This window comes from Pteropus medius, unplaced genomic scaffold (genome assembly GCF_902729225.1).
Source record: "Pteropus medius unplaced genomic scaffold, Ma_sr-lr_union100, whole genome shotgun sequence".
In the NCBI taxonomy this organism is placed as follows: Eukaryota; Metazoa; Chordata; class Mammalia; order Chiroptera; family Pteropodidae; genus Pteropus; species Pteropus medius.
Genome location: NW_024344434.1, coordinates 622,369 through 635,685, shown reverse-complemented (window position 1 = coordinate 635,685; position 13,317 = coordinate 622,369). Strand labels below are relative to the sequence as shown.

General features: G+C 33.3%; 1 protein-coding gene across 5 annotated transcripts in view; it reads left to right on the top strand.

The window, feature by feature from the left end:
- Window positions 1–13,317, top strand: part of EPB41L5 (erythrocyte membrane protein band 4.1 like 5) — a 137,870-nt gene that overhangs the window by 13,258 nt on the left and 111,295 nt on the right. For 4 of the 5 annotated variants that reach the window (XM_039872649.1, XM_039872647.1, XM_039872646.1 and 1 more), the window contains one exon: window positions 3,046–3,150. The exons of the other annotated variant lie outside the window; for it this stretch is intronic. In XM_039872649.1, coding sequence (XP_039728583.1) covers window positions 3,130–3,150 — 21 coding nt within the window. In that variant the 5' untranslated portion in view covers window positions 3,046–3,129. The remainder of the gene's footprint in view (window positions 1–3,045; window positions 3,151–13,317) is intronic. 5 annotated transcript variants of the gene reach the window in all.

Below are 13,317 nucleotides of genomic sequence, written 5' to 3'. Positions count from 1 at the left end.
AATAGATTATATTATAAACATTTATATGCACTGGGAAACCATAAAACTCATGTAACCTGCTTTATTGTGATATTTGCTTTATTGCGGTGGTCTGGAACCATATCTCTGAGGTATGCCTGTACACTGAAAACTACAAAACATTTCTGAGAGAAATGAAAGAATATTCTAATAAATGGAAAGATATCCTGTGTTCATGGATTGGAAGGCTCAATATTGTTAAGAGGGTAGTACTACCCAAAGTCATCTATAAATTCAATGTAATCCCTACCAAATTCTGAGGACTTTTTTGCAGACATAGGAAAGTCCATCCTGAAATTCATATAGAATCTCATGGAACTCCACAAATAGCCAGACAATCTTGAAAAAGAAGAAAAAAATTTGTACTCACACGTCTTTATTTCAAAACTTATTACAAAGCTATAGTTATCAAAACAGGTTCTGGCATACAGACGGACATATAGACCAATGGAACAGTATAGGGAATTTAGAAATAAACCCTCAAATATATGATCAAATGGTTTTCCAGAAGAGTGCTAACACTGTTCAGTGGTGGAAAGTAGGAAAGAGGTTATCAGGTTGAGGGGAGAGGTGTGAGGAGTGTTTGTTTAATGGGTATAGAGTTTCTGATTGGGATGATGATTGAAAAGTTCTGGAAATGGATAGTGGTCATGGTTGCACAACATTGTGAATATATGACTATTTAATGGCACTGAATTGTATTTGTTAAAATGGTTAAAATGGTAAATTTTATGTTAAAAAAAGAAATTGGGGCTGCTGCTTGTTAAGTGAGGGTCAGTGGAAGTTCTTATGTAGTTGGAGAACCTAGGCATTGAGTATAATTTTGTGAATAAGTTTGAAGAGGAGGTTGTGATAAGAAGTTGGAGTCTCTGATTATTGATCTGAGAGGTGATATTTCAGATGAAATCTGGGTATAACGTGTAACCCTTAGGGAATCTGAACTTGACAGGCAGACAACAAAATTCAGACTCTAGCCATGTCATTTTTTTTAGTTGTGTAATTTTTTCATATTAACTAAAGCTTTCTGAATTTTTGTCTGTTACATATTTGTAAAATGGACAAATAAACCATAATCATCAAGATTATTGATTAAATGACTATGTTTAAAAAAACTAGAAGTGCCAGCATCTGGTAGGAAACTTAAAATGATAAAAATAAAGGAGAAATATTTGAGGAAACAGTAGATTGAGTTCCCAGAATTAAAGAGAGATGAAAGATCTCATTAAAAAGGCCCAATAGAGTACCAAATAGAGTTAGAAAAACCCCATACCTAGACACGTTATAATGAAATTTAAAATCATCAGAGATAGAGAAAAGTCTAAAGCTTTCAAGAGAATAAATATTATTAAGGAACAAGATTCAAATTGACATCACACTTTTCAACAGCAATATAGACTGTAAGATGATAGAGTAATATATTTTGAATATCGAAGAGATTATTGAGAGAAAACCATTTTGAACTTTGAATATTATATCCAGCCAACTCGTTCAGGTAGAAGAGCATGATGAAAATATTCTCAAACATGAAGACCATTGAGGATCAGCCATAGAAGTTCCCACATGGGGAACATTTCTTGAGGAAGAACTCAAATGAGTAGAAAAACTAATCTAGCACATGCTGCTAGATATGTGAAATATATGCATGTAAAATGTGTTAAGAATAATCAGATACCAAAGTAAAGATTATTGTCTTTAAAAACTTAGCCATGACCAAAGAAAGGAAATAGAGAAGTATATCTGTAAAACATGATGAGGATTGGAGGAGAGATTTGGGGCATGAGGGTATAGTAAAGTTCTTATCTTGATAAAGGGATAACATTTTTATTTATCAAAAAGAAAGGATATAAAAAGTGCAGGAAAAGCAATGGACTAGTCGAAGTAATAGTTGTTAAAAGTCAGAGATGGATGATTCAATTAAAAAATCCAACTATTTGTTTATTTACAGGAAATACTCTAAATCATAATTAAAATTATGTAGGGAGAAGAATATGGATTGGCTCTATATGAAAATATTTGAAAATTGAAGATCCCAATAGCTTTTGCTTGTGAGGGTTATATCTATCACTAGTTATATTAGAAATTAAAACTGAAATATTTAAAAATATTTCTTGGTTAATTTAAAAATAGCAATAATATACCCCTTGTATGTTAAGTAATGTTTTAACGAAAGATAACTATTGTACTAAACAAAAGAATTCAGTGAGAATAGTATTGTTTTATGCACTTTTGCAAATCCTTTTAAATATCTAATTTAATAAATCGTACATGAGTCTATTATCTGCTTCTGCATTCATACTTTTGTAGTATGTTGTTTGATTGAGGTTCATGAGAATCATAGGGCCTGTGGAGCTTTTGAAAAGATCTGGGGAATCTTTACGGGTCACATTTTGAGAACTGCTTTTTCCATACAAGTTTCTTTGCTATTATCCACTCTCTCCAATTTGATGTCTTCTGCATTGATCACAGTAGTCTTTGTCCTATATTCCTTCCCACTTTCCATTTTTGTTTTTTGCTGTTTCCTACCTTATATTCTTATCCAGTTTTAGACTGACCATCTTCAAGTCTTCAGTGATAATTCTGGTCTCTTTTGTGACTATCTCTTCTCTAAAATCTATTGGCAAATACAGTTCCACATGATTTGTACTTAAGTGTTTTATTAAGTTTTCTTGTGTTTTCTCTTATATTTCTGTTACATTATAAAGTTCTTTTTAAAGCAGGGACTCTAATAATTGACATGACAGAGCAAGAATTTCTCCTTACACACAGAGTTAGATACAAAGTAATAATTGCTAGTTGATAGGAAGTAACATTTTCTAGGATTACAAATTCTCTTTTGGCCTTAAGTGGTTTTTTGGAAAACTGTAATATTTTACCATTACATGCTATAATAATTTGGGTTGTACTTTTGGTATTACAAATAATGTATTTTTAAAAAGAGATCATGTATTACTAAAACCATCTTCAGCCAGGCTTGCTGATCTTATAATAAGCCGCTTATTGATTCATTTATTTTCTTAACCATTTCAGAAAAAAGCCAAAGGTCAGGAGCTGTTTGATCAGATTACATACCACTTGGATCTTATTGAAAGCGACTATTTTGGACTGAGATTTATGGATTCAGCACAAGTAGCAGTGAGTAGCTGTTTTTTGGAGGTTCTAATATGGGGACAGAAATGGAAAACTTCAGATGATATGCAAAGTGCTGCAAGACTACCTATTTTTTTTTCTTTTTTTTTAACTTCACCTCTATTTATTTATTTTTATTAAGTTTATTGGGGGTAACATTGGTTAATACAATTATAATTTTCAGGTGTACATTATCATTTGACATCTGTATATTCTATTGTGTGTTTACCACTCAAAGTTCAGTTTCCTTCAGCTACCATATATTTGATCCCCTTTTCCCACTTCCCACTGCCCCATTTTAACCCCCTCTACCCTGACTAACTCCCCGCTCCTTCCCCACCCCACTAGTAACCACTACTCTATAGTCCTCTGGTAACCACTAGTCTGTAGTCCAGTCTCTGTTTGTTTGTACTGCTCATTTGTTGCTTTTAGGTTTATACCTATTCTTAATGCGTTCCTTTTTTCCTGTGATTTTCTTACTATGATCTGAAGCTTTTACTCCTTGCTTCATTATAATCTGAAGTGCTTGTTTAATAAAACATGCGAGGTCTGTCCTCAAATTAGTAGAGCCTGGTCTTTGTGGATGAGGCTTGGAAATCTGTGTTAAGAACTACTGGGTTGGTTCTGAGGCATACTAGAGTTTGAGAAACACTGGGTAATGGAAAGAATGCTAGAGTCTTGTAAGTACGTGATAGAATTTTCTAACTTGCAAATTAAGGTTAGTGGATTAGGTTATTCCTTAAGATCCTTTCCTGATCTGTGATTCTGTGTCTATAAATAGATGTTCTTTATGTGTACATTTCAGATGAGAAAACAGTATATGTAATAGGATAGAATGTTGGAGACTTTTCAAAGAACTGAGTATTGTGGTAGGATTTGATTGGTATTTCAAAGAAAGTATTAGATGAGATTGGAAGGTGAATTAGTGGTCATATCATCCAACTGAATACCAAAATTTGAATACAGTCATGTGCTGCATAACGATGCGATGGACCACACATACGACAGTGGTTCCGTAAGATTATAATGGAGCTGAAAAATTCCCATCACCTAGTGACATAGTAGCTTAACACTACACTATTTTTTTAAATAAACTTAGTGTAACCTAAGTATATGTACGGTGTTTATAAAGTCTGCAATACTGTACGGTAGTACCCTAGGTTTTCACATTCACTCACCACTCACTGACTCACCCAGGAGTTAAAGTCTTGCAGTCAGATGAAAAAAACAAATGATTTTAGGGGCAGACAGTTCATAGTTCTCTGGTTTTTTTTGAGAGGTTATAGGGAAAAAGAGGTAGAAGTATGCCAATATTAGGTTTCAGGTACTTTTCTTAAAATGTTTAAGTAGTTGTGGAAATAGATAAGCAACCCATTGCTTAGTCGTATTATTTTCTTTGCCAGCGTCAGCAATTACTGAATTACTAGATCCCAAAACGATATTTTACCCCTCAAGATACACAGTGTGCCTTGTTTTAATCTCTACTCCTTTTAGTTCTGGTTTATCCCTTCCAGTGCCCAGAAATCTAGGCATTAAGATTAAATTTTATTAAGCTTTTATTTATTTTCTATTTTTCCTTTCACTAAAATATTCTAAAATATGTGAGTTGAGCTGAAAGAACAATGGTTGATAGATGAAAGCTATTAAAATAAACTCTAGATAGCACTTGAAATATTCTTAAAGGGCTAACTCACTTGATTCCGTAACCGTCTTATGACATTAAGCAAACATAGAGAAGACTTACTTGTCTTAGAGAAGAGTTAGCTATTTGGTGTTTGGCCAGATTTAACCCCAGAATGAAACAAAATTAATACTTTACAAAACATTTCAATTTGTTGGTGAAGATAATGAACTTGGTTGATCAAGTGGATTTTTTGGTCAAAATCATCTCTGTAAGCTATATTAACCCAATGATTTCCATATCTCTTTGTCATATTTACTGTGTTGACAAAACTGTAGAATCTAAAGAGGGTGAGGGAGGAAAAAAATGACCAAGGAATTAACATGCTACAATTTAACTTTGGATCTTTGTCATATCCATATATACACAAACACACGTACACACACACACATGTATGTATATGCATATATACATATATAAAATTAGCATGTTAAAGTTTAGTTTATTGGTCATTTTAGATCAGTCCAATGTATAACTAGAATTATACATCCATCATGGAGATAACCAAAATTAGTAAATTGATGAAGCCATAGTTTACTTTTTTTCCTGTCTATACATATAATCTGAGTTTGCTCTCATCAATATGTGTATAATCATATACTTGATTTTTTTTGCATTGTTTTAAGCTGTTTTTGCTTATACCAGCCTATTTTATGTTCTCTTAAGATGTGAACATGTGAATGTGTGTTCATATTTCATTTTAGAGTTGAAACAATCTCATATTTACGGAAAAGTTGCAAGACATAGTTTTCTGGAACCAGCTGAGAGAGAGTTGGAGACATGATGTCCCATCAACCCTGCATTCTTCAGTGTATGTTTCCAGCAAACAAGCATATTCTCTTGCATGACTCGGTACAACTGTTAAAACCAGGAAGTTAACATTGCGACATTGCCAGCATCCATTCAAATTAGGCCAGTTGTCCCTAGAGTATCCTTTATAGCCATAGGGTCTTGTTCAGAATCACAGTTTACATTCATTTGTTGTGTGTCTTTAGTGGCCTTCAAACTGGAACATTGCAGTTCCCTAGGCTTTCCTTGACTTTCATGACTTTCACAGTTTTGAAGATACAGGCCAGTTATTTTGTAGGCTGTCTCTTAATTTGGGTTTGTCTGATGATTCCTCATGAAGTAGGTTAATCTTAGACACCTTTGGTAGGAAAATATCAGAAGTGACCTTGTGTTCTTATTCTGTCCTGTCAGGTGACATTTAATTTTAGGTGATATTTAATTTTATTTTGTCCCATTACTGGTGATATTAACTATGATACTTTGATTAAGGCATTGTCTGCCAGGCCCTTTCCATTATAAAGTTATTCTTTTACTCTTTGTAATTAATACTTCTTTTGTGGGCAGTTTTCTCAAAGTGGGCAATTACTTGGAGATTGTTTCTCATCAGACTTTGTATTTATAGGATATGAATTAATGGATTCCTATTTTATTCAGTGGGTGATAATCTGTGACTGTCATTTATTTTGATGCTCAGATTTTCTCAGGTTTGGCCAGTGGGAACCACTTCAAGATGGCTTATATATTCATTCAGCATGCACACATCATTTGAGTATTTCCTGACTTTCAGGCCCAAGAAAATGTTCATCTTATATTTTCTTGTTCCAGCCCTTTTCCATGTTTGTAGTTCTCTTCTACAGAAACCAGGCTTTGATTATTATCAGGATATTTATTTGACTGATTACTCACCCTGGAGTGGAAGCTAGAGATGGAATTCATCCCTAGCCTCTCCCTGAACAGATGCTGGCCTTGTTCAGACCAGCTAATTACTTCTGGACCGAAATATTTGGGAAGAGCAGGGGCTTATGAAACTTCTGATATTCCATTTACCTTATAAATACAGACAGTTCTTTGCAGATGGTGTTGTAGAGTTACCTCCTTTAGAGGTATGGTTTTGGAGTAGGGGAATTATAAGAGAGAAGCGATGCTTGAGGAAAAGAATTGGTTTTAAGATGGCCATATAATTTGCCTAAACTAGGCCACTCACTAAAAATTGAGATATAGTATACATACCATAAAACTCACCAATGGTTTTTTGTATATTCAGAGTTGTGCAACCATCACCAATGTCTTAATTCCAGAACATTTTTATTACCCCCAAAGAAATCCTGTACATGTTACCAGTTACTCCCCAGTCCCCCCTTCCCACAACCCTTGGCAAATGCTTATCTGTTTGTATGAATTTTTCTATTTTGAAAATTTCATATAAATGGAACCATATACAATGTAGCCTTTAAGTTTGTAAACTCACTTAGCATAATGTTTTCAAGACTCATCCATATTGTCATATATATCAGTATTTGATCTGTATGGCTGAATAATATTCCATTGTATGGATTTACCACATTTTGTTTATCCATTCATTGGCGGACATTTGGTTTCATTGATTTTTGGCTATTATGAATAATGCTGCTGTGAATATTTGTGTACAAGTTTTTGCGTGAACATAATTTTCAGTTCTCTTGGGTATGTATCTAAGCGTGGAATTGCTGGATCATAAGATAACTCTGTTTAACTTTTTGAGGAACTGCCAAACTGTTTTCCACTAGGCTGTACCATTCTTCATTCCTACCAGCAGTGTATGAGGGTCCTAATTTCTCCATATTCTCACCAACACTATATTTCCCCTTCTTTTGATTCCAGCCATGCTAGTTGGTATGAAATTGGTTTCATTGTGGACATGATTTGAATTTCCCTAACGACTAGTGATATTGAACATCTTTTCATGTGCTTATTGACTAGTGGTATATCTTTTTTGGAGAAATGCCTATTTGGATACTTAGCTCATTTTTTAAATTGGGTTATTTGCCTTTTTATTGTTGAGTTATAAGAGTTCTATATATTTTTTGGATACTAGATGCTTCTCAGATACATGATTTGCAAGTATTTTTTCCCATTCTATAGTTTGACTTTCTACTTTCTTCATAGTGTTTTTTGCACAAAGTTTTTAATTTTGATGAAATTCAGTTTATTTACTCTTTGGTCGTTTATGCTTTTAATCATATCTACAAACTGTTGCCTAGTCCATGGTCACAAAGATTTACACGTTTTCTTATCCATTGAGAGTTAGTTTTTATATCTGCTATAAGGTAGAGGGTTTAATTTCATTCTTTTGCATGTGGCTATCCAGTGGTCCTAGCACCATTTGTTGAAGAGTTTATTCTTTTCCCATTGTTTGGTCTTGGCATGCTTATTGAAAATAAGTTGACCATATATATACATATATATGGGTTTATTCACAAAATAAAATCATGTATATGATTATACATATATTAATGAGAGCAACTCAGATTATATGTATAGACAAGAAAAAAAGTAAACTATGGCCTCATCAATTTACTAATTTTTTATTCCTTTGAAGCTGTTGTACATGTAATTGTTTTCTTGATATTATTTTTGGATTGTTCATTGCTAGTATATAGAAATACAATTCATTTTTGTATGTTTCTTTATCTTTCGGTCTTGCTGAACTTGTTTGTTTTAATGTTTTATGTATAAGATCATATCATCTGCAAAAAGAGATAGCTTTACTTTTTCCTTTCTAATCTGAATACCTGTAATGCCTTTCTAATCCGAATACCTTTTATTTCTTTCTTTTATTTTGCCTAAGTTCCTTGGCTAGAATCTTTAGTAGAATGTTGAAGTTGGTGAGAGCAGACATTCTTGTCTTGTTTCTGATCTTAAGGGGAAACTGCTCAGTCTCTCACCATTAAGTATGTTACCTGTGGGATTTTTATAGATGCTTTTTACCACTTTGAGGAAGGTCTCTTTCTATTCCTATTTTATCGTATATTTTCCTCATGAAACAGTGTTGGGTTTTGTGAAATGCATCTATTGAGAGGATCTTACAGTTTATTTACTGTATTGTATTACCCTGGTATGTCATATTAATTAATTTTTTGTTTGCTTGTTGAACCAACCTTGTATTTCTGGGATAAAGCTGACTTCATCATGGTCATATATACTTTTTTATGTTGCTCTATTTGATTTGCAAATATTGGTCTATAGTTGATTTTTGGGTTCCACCCCCCCGCCCCCGCTCTTATAATAGCTTTATCTGATTTGGGTAGGGTAATACTTGACTCATAGAATGAGGGAAGTCTTTCCTCATCTATTTTTTTTGGCGATCTCATGAAGGGTTGGTGTTCTTTCATCATTTTGTGTAATTCACCAGTGAAATCATCTGAGCTTTCCTGAGAAGTTTTACAAATTATTGATTCAGTCTCTTTATTTGTTACACATATGCTCAGATTCTTCATTTGTTTCTTGAACAGTTTTTAACCCATTTCCCATTTGCCTGCCCCAAGAATACTCGCTGGTGGCACTTACAGCTACAGCATTTTTACCCCGAGATAACTCGCAGATTACAGCCCTAACCTTACCCCCGAAGTTTGCCATGAAATATATCAATTTTATTATTTTTTTTGAATTGTTTTAGTATATCGATAGTCTTTGGAAACAAATGACACCATTCCATTTATAGCATTCTGTTTTTAGTAGTGGTATTTCCATTTACATTTAGTAATGATATTTCCATTAGCTTAAAGGAAAACTGATAGTGGTATTAATTTGCTTTTTCTTTAAATATTTATGATAATAATTAGTAGTTTTGGAAATTCGTAATCTTTTATACTGTTCGTAAAAATCTGCTATTAAATCTCATTGTATAACTACAGAAATTTTCATGGTAATAGAATATTTCTTAATGAATTTAGAAAACTCTATCATAAAAATAACAGAGTATGTAAAGAGTTTTATGATAGCAGAACACCAATGTCAGTGGTTAAAAAAATGATGATCTGGGGTAAAACTATACAGCTTTCCAGTGTGGAAGTGATACATCTTAAGCCAGGCAAGAAGGAATTCTCCTTTTGATGCTAAATGTTTTTAGGTTGGTGCAGTAAGACTTTGCAAAATAGTTGAATTAACTGTAACAGTTTTCTAGAGAACTTTTATGATTTAAAGGAACAATTTTCAGTCTTTAAATCAAATGTGTACAGGGATCATGCAGGAGAACAAAAGACGGGAAGCAAGTTGGGGTGCATATTGAGGACATGGAAATATTATTTATTTCCAAGAAGCATGTTTTTTCTTTTTTTTTTTTTTTTGAATCATGCTTCTTAATGTTTTCCCATTTTTGATATAGATACAGAAAAATACAGCATGCTCATAAATCATAGCTGACATATAACAGACTAAATATCAAAAAGTATTGGTAAGGGAATTGTGCTGAGCTAGGAAGTTTATCACTTTTCCCTCCAAAAGAGGTAGAGAGGCAGGTACTACATACATAGTTCCAGCCATTTGTTGCCATATGGCATTGCTGGATCTTCACGTATTTCAAGAGAACCTTGGAAATTCTGATTTTTAAGTAAATCTTGCGTTTTTAAAAAAACCAGTTAAATGTTTTAAAAAGTTTGGCTAATGAAAGAAATTAAAAACAGGCTTCTTAAAATAACTAAACAAACATACCGTGTGCATGGATTAGAAGACAACAAAGATATCAGTCTCTCTTAATTAATATACAAGTTTAATGCAGTTTGTGTCAAAATTCCCACAAAATTTTTTTTTTGTTGATGTAGACAGGATTATTTTAAAACGTATATGGAATGACAGGCTAGAATAGAATTTTGAAAAAGAGGAATAAAATGGGAAGTTTTGAAGCTCTATGTAGCTTCAAAACTTACATGGTAACTACTGTAATCAAGACTGTGGTGTTGGCAGAGCAATAGACACATAAATTAGTGGAACCAAATAGGAAACCCAGAAATAGACTTATACAAGTGTGGCCGACTGATTTTTGACAGAGATACCAAAGTAATTCAGCAGAAGAAGAGTAGTCTCAGTAATGGTGCTGGAGCAATTGGATATCAGGAAAAAAAACTGTATCTGTGCAACAATTAAAATAGTTGATGAACATAAATATAAAATGTAAGACTATAAAACTTAGAGGAAAATGCACAGGAGAAAATCTTTAGAAACTAGGACTTGGAGAAGAATTATTAGATGTGATACTAAAACACATGATCCACTTTTTAAAAATTGATAAAATGGACTTTATAAAAATTAGAACCTTTGCTCTTGGAAAGACCCTGTTAAGAGGCTGAAAAGCCAAGCTATAGACTGGGAGAAAATATTTTCAAACCATATTTGACAACTCATCTAGCATATGTAAAGAACTCTTAAACTCAATAGTTGGAAAACAATCCAGTTAGAAAATGGATAAAAGACATGAAGAGACATTTTACCACAGTGAATATTCAGATGGCAAATAAACACATGAAAAAGATGTTAAATATCTCTAGACAGAAGAGAAATGCAAATTAAGACCTTGATGAGACATCATCACTACATATCTGTTAGAACAGCTAAAATAAGAAATAGTGACGACTCAATGCTTTTGAGGATGTGGAGAAACCAGACCTCTCATATATTGGTTTTGGGAGTATAAAAATGATACAGCCACTATGGAAAACAAACTGGCAGTTTAAGAAGCTAAACATACACTTTCTATATGACTCAGCAATTGTATGCCTGGCTATGTATCCCAGAGAAATGAAAACTTATTTCTCCACAAGAAACTATGCATGATTGTTCATAGTAACTTTATTTGGAATAGCAAAAAATTTGAAAAAAACCCCAAAATGTCTTATGGTAGGTGAACAATTAAAAACTCGCACGTTTATACCATGGAATAGTACTCAGCCAATAGCAAAGGAAAATCTATTGATACACAACATGGATAAATTTCAGGGGCATTATGTTGAGTGAAAACAGTCAATCTCAAGTCACATATGATTCCATTTATATAACATTCTTGACAGAATTACAGAAATAGTGATCAAGTTAATGGTCGGCAAGATTGAAGGATGTTGGAGGTAGGGGGTGGGTGTGACTAGAGTAATATAAGAGAGCTCTTTTTGATAATGGAATATTTCTTTATCTTTTTTTGTGACATTAGTTACAGGAGGTTAACCCTTCATTTATGCTGTTATTGCTTTATCACATACTTAACGTGAAACTACATTCAACAAGAGTGAAACTGAAATCTTTATCACAAAAGAAAGATGAATAATTTGATTAATTGAAATTTACGACATTTAGTTTAAAGACAAAACTCAACACAAATGGAAATGGAGATGTTAGATCCAAAGCTGAAAGCTAGAAAACTCATAATTGTCTAGTGGAACATTGGGTAAATGTTTTACAAGTACGTTTCTGGAGCCTGCAACAGTGGATCCCCTCAATAGCAAATCCAAGATCATTGAGCTAAGGTAAGAGGCAATTCTTGTTCCAATTTTAGAATTCAACTTCTTCAGGTACTGTAGGCATAATGTGATGAGCTGCCAATTTGGCTTGCCGACCTCACTTATCTGGTGGTGGGCAGATAATAGTACTCTGCTCTACAATTGTTATCTATTTTTTCTTTTTTGGTTGCTTGTTAAATAAGCCCCTTATTTCAAGCCTTAAAACATTGAGTAAACAAAATGGACTTTGACCTGTATGGAAGCGACAGTTCTATCTGCGTCGGTCCAGCCAGCCTTTGAAAGATGTGCCCATATTCAAGGATGGTGATTGGTGCTGGGCAGAGAGGTGGCCCAGCAAGACAGCACCTTTGGTGAACAGATAGATCTGGTGGTTGTTCAATGGTTCTGCTCTCTTTGCATACTGATTTTTTGATTATTAAAAAAAACACACACACATAACAACCATAGATTAATAAACAATGGAAGCATTCACACTAAAGACAGGAAGATGACAAAGATCCCTATTATTACCACTGCTGTTTAATTTCATAATAGTAGTACCAGCAAATGCAGTTATAGAAATTAAAGGTTAGAAAAGAGGAAGTAAAATTATCACTGTTGGCAGGGCAATTGGATTGCATCTGAGAACACAAACAGTAGGCTTCAATAAAGTAGTTAGAAGTGCAAAATATATAGAAATAAATATGTATATGTTAAGTATATGTGTAGATATTGTAACATACACATTTGCTAAATAAGGAGGAACTGTAAAAAGGGGTATTTCCAAAATAGACTATGCGCTCTATTTCTGGAGAGTGGATACATAATCTACCTAACTCACATTTCTGCAAGAATCCTAAAAGAGTATGCTAGTAATACACAGAAAGGCACAGTAGAAAATATATTTTAATGGTTCATCTAAGTCTTTATTTGGAATGTCTTATAACACAGACTGTTAATGCCAAAAAAGTAATCACCCAGAGAAAATTTATGATAGAATCTAGACTGCTTTCATTAGATTACAGCAATGCAATGTATTGGTCCTGTTTTCATAGCATAGATTTTAAAAAAACCAAAAACATTTTAATTGTTTAAAATGTTAAAATTTGCTTTAAAATAATTTTTTAATTCAGAGCATAAGCCTCTACCCCTCACAGGAGAAATATTTTTTGCAGAGGCAGTTGTTTTGAAAGATGGTTAATATTTCTCTGCCTTACGTCCTTTGCTTGGAGCAAAAGT